Below are 23,055 nucleotides of genomic sequence, written 5' to 3'. Positions count from 1 at the left end.
AAAGCTGTAAATTGGCATTTTAAATATATTTATTTCCAGCCATGTTAGAAACCACACGCAGAAAAAAGAATGAATTTACACCATTAACAAACATAACTGTGGAAGTATTTGACAGTACTTTGACACTTGGTGGTATTTTCCAAATCTCATAATTTACAGACACCTAGGAGTTATTTTAGAATAGAATATGTTTTGCTATTTGCGAAGCTGCCAATATAAAATGTTTTCTATTTAATTGTTTGCGCCAACTGAATACCTGGTTATCATGGGGAACATCATTATAAATGATTTGAGAGCCCGCAGTGGCACTGAGCACTGTGGCGGGAAATGCCCGTGTGGTAATAGCTCTCGAAAAGCCAGGGTGTACAAGATAAAACGGCACCTCCCCTGCAGGGAGACACATTAAGTCAATCTGTGATCCACTGCCAGCATCCTGACTGGAGCCATTTTCCAGGCTCAGCCAATCATGGCCCTTGTGAGCTCTGCATCTTGTTCCAGTTCACAATTAACTGTTAATTGACCAGCATTTTATGATCTGCCAGCCGCCAACTTGAGAGTTACGCACTGAATCTTTGGATGTGAACTGTTTCTTACTTTGTTTGAAATGACATGGACATACCTTGATGAGCACGCTTGATTTCTGAAGTCTTTAAGGTACGATGTAAAAAGTGTGTGCTATGAAGAATAGTGGAAGAAGGGAAAAAAGCCCCCTAGGAAAATCCATTCTTCTGCTTATGAGTGTGCAGAAATATTATCCACAAATTCCCAATCACCAAGCACACGCTATATTCTTTAAAGAGAAGTAGCTGGCATTCCAACACCTACTTTTGCTGATCCATCTGATTGAGAACTTCCTCAGTAGATATGGTTTAAGACAATGGTTTTCAACCCTGCTGCACATGAGAATTTCCAAGAGAGCTTAGAAAACTTCCCGTGTCCTGCCTGTACCCCAGACCAGTTAAATGAGGATCTTGGTGGTAGAACCAGAGATCAGGATTTTGTAATATCCCCAGGGGAGAGTGGGGTGGGGAGGGGGCAGAGAGTTCCATTTTTAGCCAAAGTTTGAGAACTACTGCTTTATTTATTCATTCATGCATATCGTGCATGGGATCTTAGTTCTCCAACCAGGGATCAAACCCCCCCTGCATTGAAAACTCAGAATCTTAACCACTGAACCACCAGGAAAGTCCTGAGAACTACTGCTGTTATGGCTCCTTACCCACAGCGACTAATTCTTTGTTGCATACTTACCATGCACTGCTGCTGCTGAGTCGCTTCAGTCGTGTCCGACTCTGTGCGACCCCATAGACGGCAGCCCACCAGCTCCCCCGTCCCTGGGATTCTCCAGGCAAGAACACTGGAGTGGGTTGCCATTTCCTTCTCCAATGCGTGCAAGTGAAAAGTGAAAGTGAGGTCGCTCAACTGTGTCTGACTCTTCATGACCCCATGGACTGCAGCCCACCAGGCTCCTCCGTCCATGGGATCTTCCAGGCAAGAGTGTTGGGGTGGATTGCCATTTCCTTTTCCAACTACCATGCACTAGGATAAGGCTTTAAGGGATGGTCTCATTTAATCCTCTCCACAACTTTATGAAATTCAGTCCTCTCAGCTGTTCAGAGAGGGAGGACATGGCCTCAGCAAGCTGAGTAACCTGTCCACGCTGCATACCTGCACAATGTCAGCTTGTATTAACAGTTGGCCAGCATGCTTCTAAAGCTCACGTGGGTATCCCTGTGGTACATGGCGTACTCCTCCATAGCAACCAGTCGTCCTTCTTCTGCCTTGTATATATATATACTCAGCACGAGAAACCTTTCCGTTTGTCTGAGACTTTCTAGATAACACTTCATATGCTGCTCAGAAGTTTCTGATTTGATTATTTCTCTGTGTCATGTTCTTCATTAAATAGCTTTACTCAACAGACATTATTGAGTGCCTACTATGTGCCTGGAATGAAGTGGAGACATTAGACATCTAAGGCCCTTTCTTCTTGGACCACATATACTAGTTGGGAGTGACAGACAATAAACACAAATAATTACATATGGTGGTAGGTGCCTTGAGGAAAATAAATGAGTGTACAGTGGGGTTTGCCTGCAAGGAAAGGATGCTGTGTTAGCTAAGAAGGTGCACCAAAATCTAAGCAATGCAAAGGAGCCAGCCATGTGGAGATCTGAGGAAGGAGGACTTCAGAGGCAAGACCCAGCTGGTGCAAAGGCCCTGAGGCAGTGTTGAGTATATGTTCTAGAGACAAGTGTGGGCAGTAAAGAGTACTTGAAAAGGGAATGAGCTGGGAGGTGTCAGCAGAGGCCAGATGACACAATGACACACTCTTTTATCCCCCCCATCCTACTTAAAAAAAAATTGTAAAACCTAACAACCTTAAATAACATTTACATAAGACTTGACAAAAATGCTTTCACATCATTTATCTCATTTAATTCGTGAGATGTAGGAATTATTATATTATCATCTCCGTTTGATAGATGAGGAATCTGAAGTCCAGGGATGTTAAATGCCTTGAGCAGTCAAGCCCTGGGAAGCTGGGGCACCAGTTTGATGAGCCCCATCTGATACAGCTGATTCAGGATTATGCGTGTGAAGCAGCAGTCCCCAACATTTTTGGCACCAGGGACTGGTTTTGTGAAAGAGTTTTTCCACCATCTGAGGGTGGGAGTTGGGGGATGGTATCAGGATGATTCAAATGCATTACATTTATTGTGCACTTTATTTCTATTATTATTCCATCAGCTCCACCTCAGATCATCAGGCATTAGATCCCAGAATTTGGGACTCCTGATATAAAAGGGCACAGTGCAGGACCGGTTGTATATTAAGCATTTAATAAATGACAGTTACTGTGATGATAAAAACCACTGAGAAATTTGGCCTTTCCTCCACTGATAAACTCTTCCTTAGTTCAAGCCAGGACTCAGACTAAACCTACAGAAGGCAAGTCCTTCCAGGGTTTTGGCCTCTAAGAAGTTATTATGAACTAATGGTGCAACCTGTTCTTGTTTTGCATCAGTGGAAAATATGCAAGTCAAGTGTCAAAATATGACAAGCAAGGACCCTACTTGTTAGAGAATCTAAGTGAATTTTTATACATAACTGACTTCTCTCTCCTCAATAACACTCTCCTTTCCTTCCCCCAAATCTAGAATCAATCTGTCTTTTGTATTTTTCTGTTAACAGCCAACAGACACCAGTAAATTCTCTTCCCTTTGCTAGTAATTCTCTCTTCATGTCCTAAAATGCATCACACAGTAATAAGAAACCTACCTTGTCTCCAGAGGAGAAAGAACAATTCTCATTCATTCATTTAGTAAGCAGTTTTTGAGTTTCTCCTGTACAGATATCCTGAGCTTGCCACTGAGTAGCACCCAATAATAATCCCATTTTTTCCCCCATTTCTGAGGAAAACTTTTTGGTTCTAAGTATTTCTCTTCCCATGATTTTTCTTACCTCAAAGCATCAGCCATTCTTTCCTTGCATGCACATAAATACATGATAGGTGTTTACAGCAGGGCAGGACAAAATGTATTTCATAGGGAAAGAAGTTTGTCTGCTTAAGTCCTCAGAGAACTAATTATAGTTTATGATTCGAAAGGCAACTTTAACTTCATGACTGTTGGCTGTTTATGTAGATTCCAGTTGGGTAAACGGCTTAGCATGTGTGTCATTGAAAATAAAAAAGGAAACAATAGATTTTTGACACATCATGCATTTTAAAACAAACTGATAAATGGATGGTGGTGGTGTTCAAAGAAATAGAAGCTTCTCATACACTAGAAGGCTTAGAGGAGCTTCACAGAAACCGTAACGATTTTCATTCTTCTTGACCCTACAGGAGAAAACATGGCTAAAACCCTGAGTTTTACAGAGGTAATACAGAGCAGACCTTCAGAAAGCAATGCATTTCATTCTGGACTTAGAGACATAAATCGTTTATTTTTTTGTGACATTTAAAAAATATATTTTAAGTATCTAAATAAACACAGTAACTATAGAAAATTAGAAACACCCATTGTTAATGTTTTTATGCATACTTCTAGATTTTTCCTATGCCCATGAATGTGTGTATAATATAAGCTTTATGTGGATAAAAATGACTGTATTATTTTGTTTTTACAAAAACGGAATTATACATACCCTTTGGTAAACTGCTTTCTTTTCTACTTGACAAAGTATTACTTTTTTCCCGTATTCCCACCTTTTTAAAAATTTTATTTTTAATTGAAGGATAATTGCTTTACAATATTATGTTGGTTTCTGCCTCACATCAACATGAATCAGCCATAGGTGTACATATGTTTCCCCATTGAACCTCCCTCCCACTTCCCACCCCATCCCACCTCTCTAGGTTGTTACAGAGCCCCAGTATGAGTTCCCTGGATTTTCACTCTACTTTTAAATAAGGGCAAAGAAAATTGCACAGTTTCCCCCTAGTACTTCAAAAACCACCTTCAATGTTAGAAAACTCTTTATAAATAAATTTCTATCCCATCATGGAGCTAAAGTCTCACTTCCAGATACACCATTGTTCATGGAGCAGAAGAATAACTCTTACTATGTTACACAGAAATGTAATTCAACAATCTAGAACTCTAAGATGTGTAACACATTGCAGAAGGATATGGATCTTTTCTCAGGGCCCTGAAGGTGCAGCACCAAAGACCATATGGAATATCTCACTGCAACGCAAAGTCAGGAGATGCAAACACAATGAAGAGACTATGGATGAGACGGCATTGCAGGCAGAGCCAGGGGATTTAATGAAGGGGTGTTTCTGAGGTGGGTTTCATAGGATAGATAAGTTTAGTAGCTGAGGGGAAGTTCAATGAGAGGAAGTTCAGTGAGAGGGAGAGAAAAAAAAGAGAGAGAACTGATCAGAGAGAAAACATCAGAAAAGTCCTGCAGGAAATCTTTATTTTCCACCTATGCAATTGACAAAGATCTTTTTTAATAAAAGTGTTACTTGATGCTAACAAAGGTCAACTGAGATATGCACCATCACTATTCTCGGAGTTTACAGAGTGTAAATTGATACAGCATTTACTTCTGGAAAGCAATTTAGGATATAGGCGCTGATAGCCTTAAAATGGTCATATTTTTCGGCCTAATAGTTACTAATAGATCATTAAAGAGGTGGTCAAAAATTTAGATGTAAGGGTCTACAACAAATAACAATAGCTCATAGTCATGCAACTATGGGGAAACCTTAAATGTTCAAGTTTACACAAAATTCATAACTGAGTATAATTTTTAATGTTCTACACTGAGCTTATATTTTTTCCTTTTCATTTTATTAAACTCTGAAGCAAAGAAAGTACAGGTTGTCTATTCAGGAAGTAAGTAGTCCCTTTTCTCTGGAGCCCAGATTATATTCAAGGAAGCCATGGGAAATAAGATGGAAGAGAGAGGTATCGAGAGCTTCTGGGGAGATTGGGACCCTGGTAACGGGTTAGATAGAAAAAAAAAGTCTGTAAGGATGCTGAGGAGTTGCAGATGTCATTAGGGGACTTGAGGGGCTTTGGGTGCTTGGCAGGAGAAATATAAGCACTGTATTGGGTCCTTTGAGTTGGACATGTCATCTGAACATCAAGAGATGCTTTCTAGTAGCCAGGCTGGAGCCCAGGTGAGCTGGCAGGGTTGGCCATTCATTTATTCACCCAGTCCACGTTGGGTAAGTGTTTGCTGCAGTGTGTCAAGGGCTGTATTGGATCCTGTAGACGCAAAAAGAAAGGGTCTTCCATTCTAGTGGGAGATCTTTGTGGAGGCTGTTGGGAGAGGAGAAGATCAAAGGGACACCATGCGGAAGAGGAAAGCCTTGGGCTAAGAACAGGACCAGAGCACCTCCTTACAGCTCCCAGGGACTTGGCAGTGAGACAGGCTGGGATCGCAGTGCGTCAGGCAGACAAGAAAAGCGATGTGGCCGGGACAATGTAGGATGTACTTGGGGATAAGGGGCCTGAGTTCTGGGAAAACACCGTCTTCAGTGCAATAGACAGTGTTCAAAGGGGCACAGAATCTTGGGCTCAGTTCTAGAGGCAGGCAGGCCCAAGGGGAATGATGTGATGGGGGTGTTAGCAGCAGCAGATCCTCCAAGCCAGGTGGGGATCTGTATCTCTGGATTTATCTACCCCATCAGAACTGGACTCTGGTCCACAGGCGGGGCATGGGGAACTGGGTCTGGTCTCTACAGGGTTGGCAAGAATGGGGCTGGTCAGACGCTGCTCAAAGCCAAAGAAAGTGAAGATTAATAACATGGTGAGGCATTGTAGGCAACAGGTTTTGATTTCTCCTTTTAGAAGTTTAATAGTAAATTGGGACTTACCCAGCAGTCCAGTGGTTAATACTCTGAGCTTTTTACTGCAGGTTGCGTGGGTTTCGTCCTGATTGGGGAACTAAGATCCCACATGCCATGTGGTGTAGCCCCCAAAATAATAATAAATATTTTTAAAACAGTAAAGAAATGAAGAGTAAGAGAAAGTCCTTCAGTGAATTATAAACCAGAGAGTGGCAGTTTGAGGTTCTTAGTTTTTATGATAGAGGAGCTGTATACCTATCTGTGGATAAAGGAAAGAGAATCAGTAGAGATGTGTGACTGGAGGTGAGGGGAAAGAAAGGAGGTATTTGATGAAATAAATCATGGGGAAGGTAGGAAGAGGTGACCTCAAAGGGGTAAGTGAAGCTTGGCAAAAAGGAGGGATGCTGCATTGATACATTTGCTCAGTGCTGAACAATGTGTTTGTTAATGTAATACATGGTTTTCATTATCATCGAAATATAACCACCACTAGAGAAAGCTTGGAGAATAGAAACATAATCCCAGGTGGTGCAGTGGTAAAGACTCTGCCTGCCAATGCAGGAGACACAAGTTCGATCCCTGGATCAGGAAGATCCCCTGGAGGAGGGCCTGGTAAGGCACTCCAGTGTTCTTGCCTGGAGAATCCCATGGACAGAGGAGCCTGGCGGGCTGCAGTCCAGGGGGTCACAGAGAGCCGGACACGCCTGAGCACACGCCGGCATACACACTGAGAAAGTCTGGAAAATAAAAGCATAATCCTACATTAACCACAGAAGCTACGATTATTTTTGTGCATTTCCTTCTATGGTAATATTAACAGAGACTTTTCCCATAGTTTTAATCAGAGTACATAAATTCCTTACATCTTGCATTTTTCACTTAACATAGCACACACCTTTTCTAGGTTGCTATAGTCTTCATAATTTCTTAGATAATATTCCTTCAAATAGTAACAATAATTTCACTAGTCCCCTAACTTTGATTTTAAGTTTTTTTTAATGTATAATAAGAGTAAGACTATAATAAAAAATGTTCAAGTACATACATGTTTTAGATGATCTCCTTTGACTGGATTCTCAGAAGTTATATTAGTAGGTCAGAGTTTGAGCATAATTTTCATGGCTCTTGTTATCTTTTACTTTGTATTTGCCTCAAAGATTCTAGTTCTCAATTTTATAATAACCAGAGTGACTCCTTTTTTTTTTCTCCAAATTTTTTACTTTCCTAAGTTGGACTGTCCACACAGTTCACTGTAGAAAAAGGCATCATAACCTCCCAGAATTTTCCAAGCCAGTCGTCTTTAGTGTCGTCTTTGGTGGCTAAATGTCCCCAGTGAGAGGAGCTAGGAGATTCAGTGCAGTTGCAGAGTTTTAATTCACTTGGGTTGCTGTGCAGACCCCGCTTACACCTGTACTCTGAGTTGTCTCTTACCTACTAACCTCTTACCTCTAACCTATTTACTGCTTACCTACTAGCTTCACCCTCTTAGTAGATACTGCCAGATACAGCAGGGAGGCCAGAGATGATGGATGGGAAGGTGGCCCTTCCTCTGTGCTGGGGCTGCTCTTCTTGGTGAAAGCAAAAGTATTAGTTGCTCAGTCATGTCCGACCCTTTGCGACCCCATAGACTGTAGCCCGCCAGGCTCCTCTGTCCGTGGAATTCTCTAGGCAAGAATACTAGAGTGGGTAGCCATTCCCTTCTCCAGGGGATCTTCCCAACCCAGGGACTGAACCTGGGTCTCCGGGATTGCAGGCAGATTCTTTATCATTTGAGCCACCAAGGAAGCCCCCTTCTTGGGGAGGCTGAGCTCAAAGCCACCCACTCACCCAGCCCACTGCACACACCTCAGGGTATTGGCTCCACTTCAAAGGCAGCCCTAGGTGTTAAAAATAAATAAATAAATAAAGGCAAAGCCATGATAAGGTGGCCATAAATCTGAAAAGTCTGGCATTATCAGTTATCACTCATTTTCAAATATGCATTTGGAGTGGATATTCCAGTTTGAGGTTGTGCGTGTTATTATTATTATTTTTTTTAATAAAGACCTTTTGAAGAATTGTGCAATACATCCTGACATGCTGTACTTGACCTTAAAAAAGAAGCTGACAAGGCTGACTTGTAATTTGGAAGGGGCGAGAGGACTGAGGAGGTGAGAATGGGCTGGTTTCTCCTGGGATGGCAGAGGCCACCCCCTCTAGACTGGCTATCTGCCCACGAGAGAGCTCTGCCCTTTGGAGCCCTCATCTGGCCGGCAGGCTCACAAATGGGCAGCCTGGGGGACAGAGTCTCAGAAAGAAAGGAACACTGGCTTTATAAAGTCTTGCCACTGCTTCCAGCAGAGCAGCTGTTCTTGATCGCAAAGAATAAGGCGTTATTGGTGAATATGTAGAAGTGAGTATCCTGAAATAGGTGTTGTACTTACCCTGATGCCATGAGCAGTTCAGTAGGAAAATAATGGACCGAAGAGATAAGCACGTGTCTGGGGCCTCTTGCTGACACACGCACCCTGTGGTTTACCCTGCAGATGTGAGCAAGGATGCGTCCTGCACGGAGACCTGTTCCTGTCCCTCCTGTGCGCTCCGCGTCCCCACCATCAGCGACTTGCTCAATGACCAGGACTTACTAGATGTGATCAGGATAAAGCTGGATCCCTGTCACCCAACTGTCAAAAACTGGAGGAATTTTGCAAGCAAGTGGGGCATGCCCTACGACGAGCTGTGCTTCCTGGAGCAGCGACCCCAGAGCCCCACCCTGGAGTTCTTGCTCCGGAACAGTCAGAGGACGGTGGGCCAGCTGATGGAGCTCTGCCGGCTGTACCACCGGGCCGATGTGGAGAAGGTGCTGCGCAGGTGGGTGGACGAGGAGTGGCCCAAGCGGGGGCGTGGAGAGCACCCCAGGAACTTCTAGACCTCGGCTCCTTCTCATTGGCCTCTCGGACATTGAAACAAGCGCAGGTTGAGGAGCAATGTGAATCTGTTCTTTTTTTCTCTTTTCCTACATTGCGCTGCATGTAGGATCTTAGTTCCCTAACCAGGGATCAAACCCATGCTGCCTGCATTGGGAGCGTGGAGTCTTAACCACTGGACTGCTGGGAGAGTCCTGACTGTGTTCCTTTTCAAGTTTAGGAGAAGGACCCGGGACCATGGACGTTGGTTTTCCCCAGAGCTGGCAGTTTTGTGAAGGGGTCGGGTATGTTTTTGGTGGTGGAATTTCCTTTAGTTTTGCACATCTGTTTTAATTTAATATTTGAATCTGGAATTGGGGGAAATGTGTTGTAAGCTCCCACGGGGACCAGGGCCAAAGCTATAACCAGAATGGATTCATGCCATGATGAAAATAAAAGTTCCCCTCCTTTAAATACAGAAGATTGAGATTGGAACTAAGATGGTTGATGGCCCCCAAAAGTCATCATCCACAAGATCCCTGATGAGTAAGGACACTCCCATACACAGAGAGCAGTCACCCTTTAACCTGTTACGCTTTTTGTTACAAAGTGAACTTACAGGTTGCTGGCATTATGTAGTGATACACTCCAGGACAGAGGTGCCGCCTTTCTTATTCAAACTCTGGGCGCTGTCAAAGAGGTCTTTGCTCTAGTATTTTCAAAAGAAATATTTATCAAAACAACTAGTTATTGGGAAGACAAAGTCAGAAATTAGCAGGGTAATAAGGACCACGGGAAAGGTATTGACAAAGAGTTGGCCCTTCCAGTATCCTTGACTTTTCAAAAGTTAATTTAGTATTTATTTCTACGTCTTTTCTATCAGGTCAAGTGTTTTGCCCCAGAGAGAAAGTGCAGTTGAGAAATAAATAAAAATCTGGGGAGGGAGGAGGGATTCAGGATAGAGGGGACACATGTATGCCTGTGGCCAATTCATACTGATATATGGCAAAAACCATCACAATATTGTACAGTTCAGATACTGTACATCACAATTCAGCCTGTGGGTGAAAGGCAACCCCCTCTAAAACCTACTGTCTCAGCTTAAGACAGAGCCTCAGTATTACCCAACACATTAGCCAAGAAAGAGAAATCTTTAATGATGATATTGGAAGGGGAGCTGTGCTTTAAAATCCAAATTTTAGAGAATTTAAAACCAAATGAAAAGATTAGATCCAAAGAATATCCAGTAGTCTTGTTTGATGGTTTACTGTGGAAGGTGTGGAGGATGGGAGGGAAGCCTTGGTTTACTTGACAATTTCATAAAAGTGCTATTTGATTTTGGCTGTAGGCTTAGGAAATTAAGGTACTTCATCCAGTGTGGGAGGATTCTGTATAAATCCCTGACTAAAAGAAGCAAAAATGATGACTAACATTGATAGGAGTACAAGAAAGATTAGGATTAACTCAAAGTTATTTTCTCAACCACTGACATTTTTTCCCCACTGTTTACAGCAGTTTGTTACAGAGGTTGCTGGTATGTAGTCATCAAATGTTATCTCTAAACTTGCAAAAGTACTGTAGAGACCTACTGATCACTTCCGACTTAGTCAGTGTTAGTCACACCTAGCTCCTTTTGTCAGATTTAGCAGATAAATGCCAAGTTTATCAAAAGATGTACCCAAAGCAGCAGTCAGAAATAAAATGTAAGTTTTAAAAACTGGGTTCTTTTGCAACTTGATGTCCAGTGGGGTGGTTGTTAGGTGTTGATTGTCGGCTGTATTCTTGGCACTGTACAGAACATTTGATTTTGCACCGTGTTCGGGACCCCAGGTGGAGGAATGGTAAAGAATCTGCCTGCCAGTGCAGGAGATGCGAGAACTCGGGTTCGATCCCTGTCGGGAAGATCTCCTGGAGTAGGAAATGAAAACCCTCCCCAGTATTCTTGCCTGGAGAATCCCATGGACAGAGGAGCCTGGTGGGCTACAGTCCACGGGGCCGCAAAGAGTCGGACACGACTGAGCGTGCATAAGCACGTACACACGGGGTTTTCGTTAGGCTGCGTGTGACATGTGCTCATATGTTAGCCCAAAATGTACTGTGGGAAAGTGCTGGTGAGCCTTTCACATTTATTATGGACATTTAGGGAAATGGAACCAAAAGGGTGTGCTTATTTAGTGTTTTGTGGTTCCGGACCCTCAAGTCAGAGGGTCATCGCTCCTTGGATCATGACACCCCCTTGTGATAGAAGGGTGGGGGGGGGTCCCAGCATGACAAATGTCCTGTGGGACATGTTTCCAAATTTCCAAACTGCAGATTTCAAGCTCAAAGCTGACTTTTTTTTCAAGTTTTTTTTTTTTCTTTTTAAATGTGGACCGTCTTTAAAGCATTTTGAATTTAAAATCTGTTTTTATTGAATTTGCTATGATATTGTTCTATTTTATGTTTTGGTTTCTTGGCCAAGAAGTGTGTGGGATCTTAGTTCCCTGATCAGGGATTGAACCTGTACCCCCTGCATTGGAAGGCAAAGTCTCAACCACTGGACCACCAGGGAATTCCCCCCCGAGCTTAGACAGAACTTACCCTCATAGATACCTGAACGTGGCTATGGTTCATAAATGTCGGCTGAAATTACCTTTGAGTTGGATCAGAAATGTTAAGACACAAGAATGCAGATGGTTCAGCTATGGGCAGAGCTAAGAACGCTCCTTTATCTTTATGTTCAGGAATTACAGAGAAACCACAAGACCGCAGAGCACCACCCACTCAGCTTTCCATTTGGCAATTAGTTCCAAAGCCTGATGGCTAATAATTTTCATCACTGGCTATAAAAGCTTAAGTTTCTATTATAATTGCATAGCGGAAGTGCCAGGATAGAAGGGATTTAAAAAAAAAAAAAAAGGAATTGATATAAGTATGTTGTTTTAATTTCACTCTATCATTATTTGCACATATCGACATCTACATTCATTGGCATCTACCTTAGGAAAAGTTTTAATTATTAACAGTGTATTAGCAGAGAGAGATTTAACCAAAAATTGTTTTTAATTAAAGTTCATTTAGATTCTAGACTTTGACCAAATGGAGGATGACTTTGATCTGTGTTACATACAGAAATATCAAAAGTAAATCTCAACTGAAGTAGAACTATAACACAATTCTGTAGTAACCCCAAATAATTTTCTTTAAAGTTTATTTTTAGTAGATAAATACTGTGTTAGCCTGACTATGCTGATACTTTACAAAGGTCAAAGTGGAGAGGAAGGGAATTACTTTATGACTGATTGATCAAATAATTGTTAAAATGTATTCATTAAAACTTAAAAGCTTTCTTCTGTAGGACTCCATGTTAAATTGACCGTACTATGAACTAATCTGCTTTCGATGATGTCCTTTTGCTATTAGAAGGACAAATTCTTCTTAGCTAAGTTCCAAGGTACACTCTTTTAAACAAAGCTCCCACCTGCAATGTTATGGTGTTATGTGTTGCGGCTCTATGTAATATGCATTTTATTTGGTTGCAATAGAAAATTACTACTTGCAAGGGAATGGAAAGCAAAGTAGACACCACACACACACCCAGGACGTATGCACACAGAGGAAGACTCACGTGGAAGGAAGACACAAATAAAGCACAGAGTCATTTAAATTATTAACTAATCTCAATTAATCTTAAAATTATAAGATTTTAAATAGTTAGGGCTTAAATTGTTTGCCTGGATTGCCCATCAGTATTCAAGATAACTTGTATGAACAAGCCATCCATTTTTGTGACACTAAATAATAAATATTCGATAATACAGAGGGACTTCCCTGGCGATCCAGTGGTCAGACTCTGTGCTTCCACTGCAGGGGATCCAGGTTCAATTCCTGGTTGGGAAACTAAGATCCCACAAGCTACATGGCCATAAAATACAGCAAATGCATGGTGATAGACAAAGATGCTGCGCCTTTGGGTAATTTTTATGGGGTGCTGCCCTCTGCTGGAGAATGGAATCTGCTTGCACTGTCAGTCACTAAGCCGAGACCCCCTGGACTGTAGCCTGCCAGGCTCCGGCTCCTCTGTCCATGGAATTCTCCAGGCAAGAATCCTAGAGTGGGTAACCATTCCCTTCTCCAGGGATCAAACCCTGTCTCTTGCGTCTCCTGTACTGGCAGGCAGATTCTTTGCCATCTGAGCCTCCTGGGAAGCCCTAAGACCAGCCTAGAACCAACCTTCTATTGATTAATGGTTGCATGTTAGAACCCTTAGAAGTAGCCCACTAAAAAATCAGAAGAGTCCAATTATTTTACAGATTGACAAATATTAATGGAATGAGGCTGGCATAATTGAGATGAGGGTTCCTGCCCCCTGAAGGTATCCCCATCATGACAACATCATCACTCAGATGAAATGTGGAACAGTCAACCCTAGTTGCAGTTCCTCACCCTGGGAGTTCTCCCTAAACACTCAGTAGGACTTTTCCTCTGTGTAGATATAAGGTTAGCTGTCTGTAGTCTTCTTTTGCTTTCAATTTAATGATGCTTGATCTTGAACATCACAGGTATAGTGATTTCTGTGTGAAAAGGCAAAGGAATTGATCTCCCTCAGTTACAGCAGACTTCAAGGAAGAGTGCTAGCTGTGTCTTCCTCTATGACACAGAAAAGAAACACAGTATTTTAAATACAGTCCTAATAACTAAGATCTAGCGAATTTTCTTTCTCTTTTTCAGATGAGTGAATATATTTCATTTAGTTTTGAGGCAAGACTATCCTCCTTATATTAATAACATTTTTCCACTTCTGTCCTCCGTTATAGAATCTTCTTCTCCTCTGGGTTCATGTTTCTGCTGTCTGTATTGCTTGTTTTAGGGCCAGTTCCTCCGTCTTTGAATCAGATTTCTTCTACATGCCTGTGGCCTTCTTAACTCCCGGTGACCTGCTAACATTGGCTTCCTTTTTTTTTGCTTATACATATAGAGGATTGTCTTTCATATTTAATGACACTTTGAACTTAAGAACGTTGAAACTGTTTTCTACACTTGTAACTGTCAGGCGAGTGTATGCTTCTCAGTTCTTTGTCTTGTCACAACAGAAATTTGGAGTGATGTAACCAAAACATCTGCAACTGCATGTACTCAAGGAAGTGACTGAGAAACAGTCTCCCTCCTGATTCTGTGATTTCCTGCCTGGGAGTTCCAGCTCCACCTTCTGAAATGTGTGCAGTTGTGTATAAATGGACAAGGGCAAATCTTGCTTCCCAATTGTTTGGAGGGTTGCAGCTGTGATGCTGAATGAAGTGCCAGGCAAGTGGGCGCTGCACCTGGGGGTTCCATCACCTAGAGGAAGATCCAGAGCAGAGGAGAGGCTGTTTTCTTTGTCTCCATGGCCATCTTAGCCGAGGACACGCCTGAAAGCAACTCCACAGTTCAAGAGATCAAAGTAGTCAACAGTGCAACTCGAAATGAAATGATCGAGTTTATCAACCCTTTTGGAAATGTAAAGATTATAGCTTCTTATGGCCCCTGAGCTGAGCTGAGCTCTTATACTTGATGTGACCTCCAATGACCATTTTCCTTTGAGAAAACTCCATGGAGGACTTCTTCAGCAATGCTTTTATATGACTGAATTTTTGTGATCCATTATATGTCTTCATGCTGTACTTTTGAAGATGCCTTCATTTTGATGTCTTGCATGATTTTATATGCTTCTTTATAAATAGAGATTATTTTAAACTATCATAATGGGTGCTGCAAAATTAAATGGGCATCCACCATAACTCTAATTGGTGCTTTTATGCAGATTCTAACACAATCATTGATTCCCTTTTTTCTCTTGGTCAGTCATCAGTCGGAAACCTAGTGATTTTCTGTAATACATCCCGGGGATGCAAAGATGAGTAAGACCCTGCTACCCTCCAGGAGCTTTAGATGAGAGAGAGTCATTGTACATGACGAGAGACACTCGTGGAGAGGGTGTCACACAGACCCAGGAAGGGGCAGAATGGAGTGAGAATCGCTGAGGCAGGAGGAAACTCAGGTGAACAAGTAGTCTGACGAAGTGTTTTGGATGTTGTAATACCTACACATGAAGAGTGTTTTCACAGTCACTTTCCGTCTCTCCTAACTTTCTTTCTCTGGCCCAGGCTGGTCTACTGAGCTGCCAGACACCCCAACTACCAGCTTGACATCTCCATGCAGCTGCTTCCCAGGTACCTCAAATCCAACCTGTCCTGAAGAGAACCCATGACTCCCCCGCCCACACTTCCTCTTCACCAGAGTTCCCTGACCATCTACCTTGCTGGTAAATCACCCTCAAGACCCCCTCCCAAATGTCTCTTAAATCTCTTCTCTCTACTCCATCCTCATGACCGTCCTAAGCCAGGCAGCCACCTTTTCTCATCCTGCAACAGCCTCCCAGGCGGTCTCCAACCACAGGACGAATCCCGCCACCCCCACATTAATTCCTTCCATGGGCTCCCACTGAAGGTGAAACCCCAAGTTGGCAGCGTGGGCTCTGAGGCCCCGAGACTTGCCTGTGTGGCTTGTCATCATGCCCACTCTCCTGCAGCTCCTGAAGCTTAGCCGCACTAGACGGGGGTCCCCAGCTCCCCACACCGGTACGCTCAGACCTGGCCCCGCCGCCTTCCCCAGCCCAGCCTCTTCGGGCCCCAGGTCTTGCCTCTAACACCGCTCTTACCAGGAAGGCCCCCCTGCCCCCCAGACCTGGTTGTCTTCCTGTTATATTTACCCCACAGCACTCATCACCGTAATAACCCGATTACTGATGTCAAGCCCGCTCCGCTTGGCTGCAAACCACAGAGGATGGGGCCTTGTTTGTGGTTCATTGTTATCATTAGCACTAACTGGCCTGCGGTGATTCAAAATATGCTGAAGAAATGAAATGGAACTAAGAAAGTAATACTTCAAATAAAGTGAAAGCTTTAAGAAAATTTTTTAACAGCATCATGGTTCTTGAGGAGGAAAAATGTTATAAATAGAAAATACCAAATGAGGGGTTTTACATACCAAACTGTGAATGCCTCTGGGACACAGGACGCTTTTTAATGAGGTTCATCCCCTTCCATTCATTTTCTGTCTTCAAAGATCAAAGCAAAAATCTTCTGGAATTAGATGGCAATGAATCTTTCACAGAGCTGTGAACCTACTACAAAGCCCCTGAATTGTGTGCTTAAAGTGCTTTTTCACATGATGAATTTTATGTGAATTGTGTCCCAATAGGAAAAAAAACAAACATAAAAAATAAAGCTGTCCCCACAGGGGAAGGTGAAGCAAAAACAGCAGCTCCCCAGCAGCTGAGGGGAGCCGGGAGAAGGCAGAGGGGAAAGTGAGGAGGAGGCTGGACTTGAAGCCAGTGAAGACTGCTCTGTGAGTCCAACCAAGCAGCGTGCCTGCCTTCCATCTCCCTAAAGACAGCCAGGATGCTGAAAGCACTCTGGACCCCTGCTGTCCTCTGCAGAGCTGAAGAGCCTGCTCCTCAGAGGGGCTGTGGAGCGAAGGTCCCTGCTCCAAATACCACCCTCCATCCCACCTCTTTACCTGCAGGCCCCTCAGCCTCTCTCTCAGGAAGACACAGGCCAAAACACCGAGACAGCCATGTGATCAGGGCAGTAGCAGTTGGATTTGTCCAAGGTACAGAAAACCATCATGTTTGCTGTGGACTCAGTAAAGTAGCAATGGGAGAACTGACTGAAAAAGGGCAGCAAAGAGAAATAAATGGCAAGAACTCGTTCTTCCTCTATGTGAATGTCTCTGAAAAAAGCCAGATCAAAAAAGGGTATTCTTCTGGAGTGACAGATTTGGAAGAGCTGCTTATACCTCTTTTAGATGATTTCTGTTTCTAGTTTTAAATAGAAACTAACAGGGGAAATCACATTAAGTCAGTCAGCAAACATTTACCGAGCATTTACTATGGTCAAGCCCTCAACTGAGTTCTGAGAATACAGTGATGGACCCCAAATCCAGGAATGAAGACAGACAAGAAAACAGGCAACTGTTGTGTCAGAAAGCCAAAGTTTATCTTTTTATGATTCAGTCAGTATTTTCATGGGGGAACAAATGGTAAGTTCCATCAGGTCAATTTAATAAAGGAACTAATTATAAGAGTAAAAGGCAACTAAGGAAGAACTAACAGATGTAGGCATCTTTAGGTCTAAAAGCTCAAGTTGAGGGAGAGGTCAGTGGGAACACAGATGGTAGCTCATGTTTTTAGCACTGATTATTTGGTTATAACACAGTTTATCACTCACCTTACTGAAGGATATCTTGGTTGCTTCCAAGTTTTGGCAGTTATAGTGACGTTATATTGCTATGTAAACATCTATGTGCAGTTTTTTGTGTAGACATAAAGTTTTGTGCTTATTTGAGCAAATACCAGGGAGTGCAATTGCTGGAACACACGGTAAAAGCATTTTGGCGTTTGTTAAGGTCTTTGATCCATTTTTAAGCTGGGTGTCTTTTGTTGCTTTGTTAAGCTTTAAGAGTTCTTGATATATTCTGTGTAAGCCCTTATTCAGAGGTGTTCTCTGCCCGCATGTTGTACCAGTCTGGGCCTTCTCCTCTCATTCTCTTTATACTGTCTGTTGCTAGCAGAAATCTTTAATTTTACCAAGTTCAGATTATCAGTTATTTATTTCATGAACCCTGTCTTTGGTGTTGTATCTAAAAAGCCATCACTGAACCCAAGGTCATCTAGCTTTTCTCCTATATTACCTTCTAGGAGTTTTATAGTTTTCCATTTAACAGTTAGGTGTAAGATCCATTTGGAGCTAATTTTTGTGAAGGATGTAAGGTCTGTATCTAGAGTCATTTTTTTGAATGTAGAGGTCTAATTGTTCAGAACCATATGCTGAAAAGGATTTCTTTACTCCATTTTATTCCCTTTGCTCCTTTGTCAAAAACCAATTGCTTCTATTTACGTGGCTTTGCTTCTGGGCCCTTGGTTCTGTTGATCTGTTTGTCTGTTCTTTCGAGAATACTATGGTATTCTTGGTTACTGTACCTCTATATAAGTCTTGAAGCTAGGTCGTGCCAGTCCTTCTGTTTTGTTCTCTCTTTCAATATTGTGTTGGATATTCTAGGTCTTTTACCTCTCTATATAAACTTTATAATTAGTTTGTTGATATTCATCAAATAGTTGGATTGCATTTGATTTGGATTACATTGAGTCTATCAATCAGTTAGGGAAGAACGGACATCTTGATAATATTAAATGTGCCACTTCTAGGAATCAGTCCCAAAGAGACAGTGTGACTATATACAAAGACACGTACCCAAAGTTATCGCTGAAGCATCACTTACGATAGATGAGAAACAACCCAGGTATCCACAGGTTAAGTAAACTATGGAATGTTGACGCAATGGAGAAGCATGCAGCTATAGAAATGAAATGAGGAGTATCTCTGTGTACTACTGTGGAATGATCTTCAAGCTGTGTGTGGAGTAAAAAGAGGCCAGTACAAAACTATTCATGGAGTGCTACTTTTTGTCTAAGTTGAGAATAAGAATAGATAGAGGCAACCATCCACAAATGTTACCTGTAGAAAGAGGGAGGAACTAGGATGGGGAGCACAGGGGGAGAAGTTAGAATTCCCTGAATGTATCTTGTCTGTAAATTCAGCTTTGAATTCATGTAAATACTTCACACAGTTGCAAACCAGAATTAAACCAAAGTTAAATAAATACAAAGCAAGCCCCAAGAATTGAAAGCACAGGGAAACTAATGAGTGTAAATGGTATGTTAAGGTATGTTAAATGTCCTATGTTAAGGTGGTGGCTTACTCACAGAGATACATTATTTCAATTACTTCTTTAAAAAAATTGTATTTAACAGGTAACATAAAATTTAGAATTGTAACCATTCTAAGTGTGCAGTTCAGTAGTGTTAAGTACATTCACACTGTTGAACAACCAATCTCCAGAACTTTTTCATCTTTCAAAATTGAAACTCTCTACCGATTAAGCAACTTCCCATTCCCTCTTCCCACAACCAATGGCAACGACCATCCTATGAATTTGATTACGTTAGATGCCTCATATAAACAGAATCCTAGAGTATTTATCTTCTTGTGACTGAGTTGTTTCACTTTGCATAATGTCCTCAATTTTCATCTATGCTGTAGCATGTGACCAAGTTTCCTTCCTTTCTTAAGGCTGAGGAATACCGTATCACATGAATATATGACATTTGGTTTACCATTCATCTGTCGGTGGACATTTGGGTTGCTTTCACCTCTGGCTATTGCGAATCATGCTGCTATGAACATGGGTATGCAAATATCTATTTAAGAGCCTGTTCTTAGTTCTTTTGGATATATACCCAGAAGTGGGATTGCTGGATCATATGGTAATTCTATTTTTAATTTTTTGAGGAACTTCCATACTGGTTTCCATAGGGGCTGCACAACTTGGTACTCCCAGCAGTGCAAAACAATTCTGATTTTCCATATCTTTGCCAACACATTATTATTATCATTTTATTATAGCCATCCTAATGGGTGTGAGGTGGTATCTCACTGTGGTTTTGATTTGCATTTATCTAACTACTAATGATGTTGAGCACCTTTTCTTCTGTTTGTTGGTCATTTGCATATTATCTTTGGAGAAATGTCTTTTAAAGTCCTATGCACATTTTTGAATTGGATTATTTGTCTTTTTGCTGTTGAGTTGTAGGAGTTCTTTATATATTCTGGATATTAACCCCTTGTCAGATGTAATTTACAAATACTTTCTGCCATTCCACGGGTTGCCTTTACATTCTATAGGTTGTGCCCTTTATACACAGAATTTTTAGGTTTGATGTCCTATTTTTCTATTTTTAAATTTATTATCTGTGCTTTTGGTGTTATATTTAAGAAATCATTGCTAAAATCCAATGTCATGAAGTTTTCTTCAAGGAATTTTATGGTTTTAGGTTTTGTGTTTAGTTCTTTAATCCATTTTGAGTTAATTTTCATATAGAGTGTAAGATAAGCATTCAAATTCCCTCTTTGGCATGTGGAGATGCAGTTTTCCCAGTATCATTTGTTGAAGGGACTGTTGTTCCCCCACTGAGTGGTCTTGGCACCCTTGTTAAAGATCATTTGACCACACACACGAGCGTTCATTTCAAGGTTCTCTATTCTGTTGCGCTGGTCTAGCTGTTTGTCTTTATGCCAGTACTACATTATTTTGCCTACTAACTTGCTTTCTGAATTCAGGAAGTGTGAGACCTTAAACTTTTTGTTCTTCAAGACTGTTTTGGTTTTTCAGGGTCCCTTGAGATTCCATATAAATTTTTGGATTTGTTTCTGCAAAAATATTGTTGGGATTTTGATAGTGCTTGCAGTGAACTTATAGATAACTTTGGGTAGTACTATCAAATTACTTTAAAACACAGAAATGTAATTATTAATATATGTATATATATGTGTGTATATATCTGTATCTTATGAGATATAGCCTAAGGATAGAAAAAGACCACAAATAAACCTTGGTTTGGTTTTGTAATCATATGGTTATGATAATATTTCTCCTTTTACCCTGAAACTATTATATAAGATAAAGCAAATAAGTGATTATACTAATTTTGTCAGAAGCTTTTTTACAAGAATAGTGAGGTATAAATATAAAATAAAAAGCTCAGTGAAAACATTGTAATGCTTAACTGACAGGAATCAGCATAGACTTGGATATTTAAAAATAAAACTCTCCTTCTAATTCTATTCACTAGGAAGTCCAGAAACCAACCCACATGCCACGAATACCCCTCGTCAAAAGTGTAGTCTCCATATGCCATTTCCCACTACAAGTTTCCTTGGAGAAACTGCTAAATCCAAGTTTGGCAGGAAATGAAAATGGTAGCTTGGGACATCTTATCATGCCAGAAAGCAAGGAAGCTAAGATCACTATGTTGAGTCAAAAGAAGTCAGAAGCCAACTCAAAGGGACAGTTAAAGATGGGATAACTTAAGTATCAGGAAAAATAGAAACATATCAAATATATTAATATTCATGAATTCATAATGATATTTTAGAAAACTAATTCATTGGTTACCTTTTGTGGAGGCTAGGAAACCAACTCATTATTAAGAAAACTAAGTGAAGGGGAGGAATCAAGCAAATGGCCTGCCTTTCTGGCATAAACTTCACCTTGGGGTTACCAAATAGGAAACAATATTCCCTTATAGAAGAAATCCAGCTCATAAATGCAGGAGGAATGTTATCACTGATATATCACTTTTCAGTTTTTCATGAAATAATGGATCCAGGCAGTGGTGGGGAGAAAAACAACTGATGGGAACTTTGTACTAGATCGATGGATCAGGCTGAGAACACCTCAAACCACTGACCAGTCTTGATGTCACACAGAGAAAAACCACCAGTGTTGCACAGGTGAAGTATCATTGCCCAGTGCTGTTTCCCTGAGGTGTGGTTACTGCGAACAGGAAAGCAACCAGAGGACTTCCGCAGTGGTTCACTGACCGAGACTCCGTGTTCCCAGGGAGGGCCCGGGTTCAATCCCTGGTCAGGGAGCTAGATCCTGAACGCCACAGCCAAGAGTTAGCATGCCACAGCTAAAGGTCCCGCATGCAGCAACCAAGATCAGAGATCCCGCGTGCCACAGTTAAGACCTGGTGCAGTCAAATAAATAAATTTTTAAAAAGAAAAGAAGAACAACCAGACTTTAAACTTCTTCTGCTGACTTGTAATTGGAAATACATTCCACTATGAAGTCATCTGGGCAAGAAACTGAACCTGATCTTATTAGCATTAAAGTCTAACAACCAGTTTTGAGGTTTTTCAGATTAAATGAAGTCTGATATTTGCTTCAAAGTGATCTGGGGGGGTGGGGAGAGAGTGGGTTAGGAGCCGATGAAACAAGATAGGACTTGCTTATAAGATATGTCCATGCTGGACCTAGAATGTGAGTGGATGTGAGTTCATCCCACTGTCTCTTATGTGTATGTTTTGAAATTTTAAAAATAATTTTTTAAAAAAATTTTTGTAAGTATTCGGACTCAATAACATTTTTCTATTTGGAAAAACCACCTGGATTTCTTACTTGCTCCAACATGTCACAAAAATTCTTCCCTTGAGGTTTTGCTTGTCACTTTATTTTATAATGAGCTGTGTAAACACAAGCTGGAAGGAGATTAGTTGTGTGCAGGAGGGGTTGGTTAAATATTGAGAGAGGGAGGCTGAGGGAGGCCTTTTAACGATTTTATGTATTGCAGCAACTATGTAGGAACAAAGATCACAATGAAGACTAACAGTTACTAATATCACTCTTTTGCACTTTTAAAAAATTCATATACGTGATTACTGAATGTCTAACTCCCACTAGATTTAAGGAAGGACTGGGCTCTCCTTGAAGCTCAGCTGGTAAAGAATCTGCCTGCAGCGTGGGAGACCTGGGTTCAATCCCTGGGTTGGGAAGATCCCCTGGAGAAGGGAAAGGCTATCCACTCCAGTATTCTGGCCTGGAGAATGCCATGGACTGTATAGTCCATGGAGTTGCAAAGAGTTGGACATGACTGAGTGACTTTCATTTCATCTTCCCATGTTGCGCAGTGGTAAAGAATCCAAAGGAAATGCAACCTGCTCTAGTATTCTTGCTTGGAAAATTCCATGGACAGAGGAGTCTGGCAGGCTACAGTCCATGGGGTCGCAAAGACTGAGCGTCCGAGGACACACACGCATGCACACACACACACACATTTTTGGCCACACTGTGCAACATGTAGGATCTTATTTCTCCACCTTGGGATCGAACATTGTCCCCGGTATTGGAAATGCAGAGTCTTAGCCACTGGACCATTGGACCTCCAGGGAAGTCCCTGGGAAAGCTATATTTTTTACCCACTGTATCTCTAGTGTGTAACAT

At 41.6% G+C, this 23,055-nt stretch overlaps 1 protein-coding gene across 1 annotated transcript in view; it reads left to right on the top strand.

Moving 5' to 3' along the window:
* The window catches only part of EDARADD (EDAR associated via death domain), a 71,805-nt gene extending 55,367 nt beyond the window's left edge, over positions 1–16,438 (top strand). The window contains exons 7-8 of the mRNA XM_065919202.1: positions 8,836–9,160; positions 15,318–16,438. Coding sequence (XP_065775274.1) covers positions 8,836–9,160; positions 15,318–15,330 — 338 coding nt within the window. The 3' untranslated portion in view covers positions 15,331–16,438. The remainder of the gene's footprint in view (positions 1–8,835; positions 9,161–15,317) is intronic.
* The last annotated feature ends 6,617 nt before the right edge of the window (positions 16,439–23,055 follow it).

This window comes from Muntiacus reevesi, chromosome 2 (genome assembly GCF_963930625.1).
Source record: "Muntiacus reevesi chromosome 2, mMunRee1.1, whole genome shotgun sequence".
In the NCBI taxonomy this organism is placed as follows: Eukaryota; Metazoa; Chordata; class Mammalia; order Artiodactyla; family Cervidae; genus Muntiacus; species Muntiacus reevesi.
Note: the sequence above shows the minus strand (reverse complement) of the source record. Positions and strands in the feature narration are given on the sequence as shown.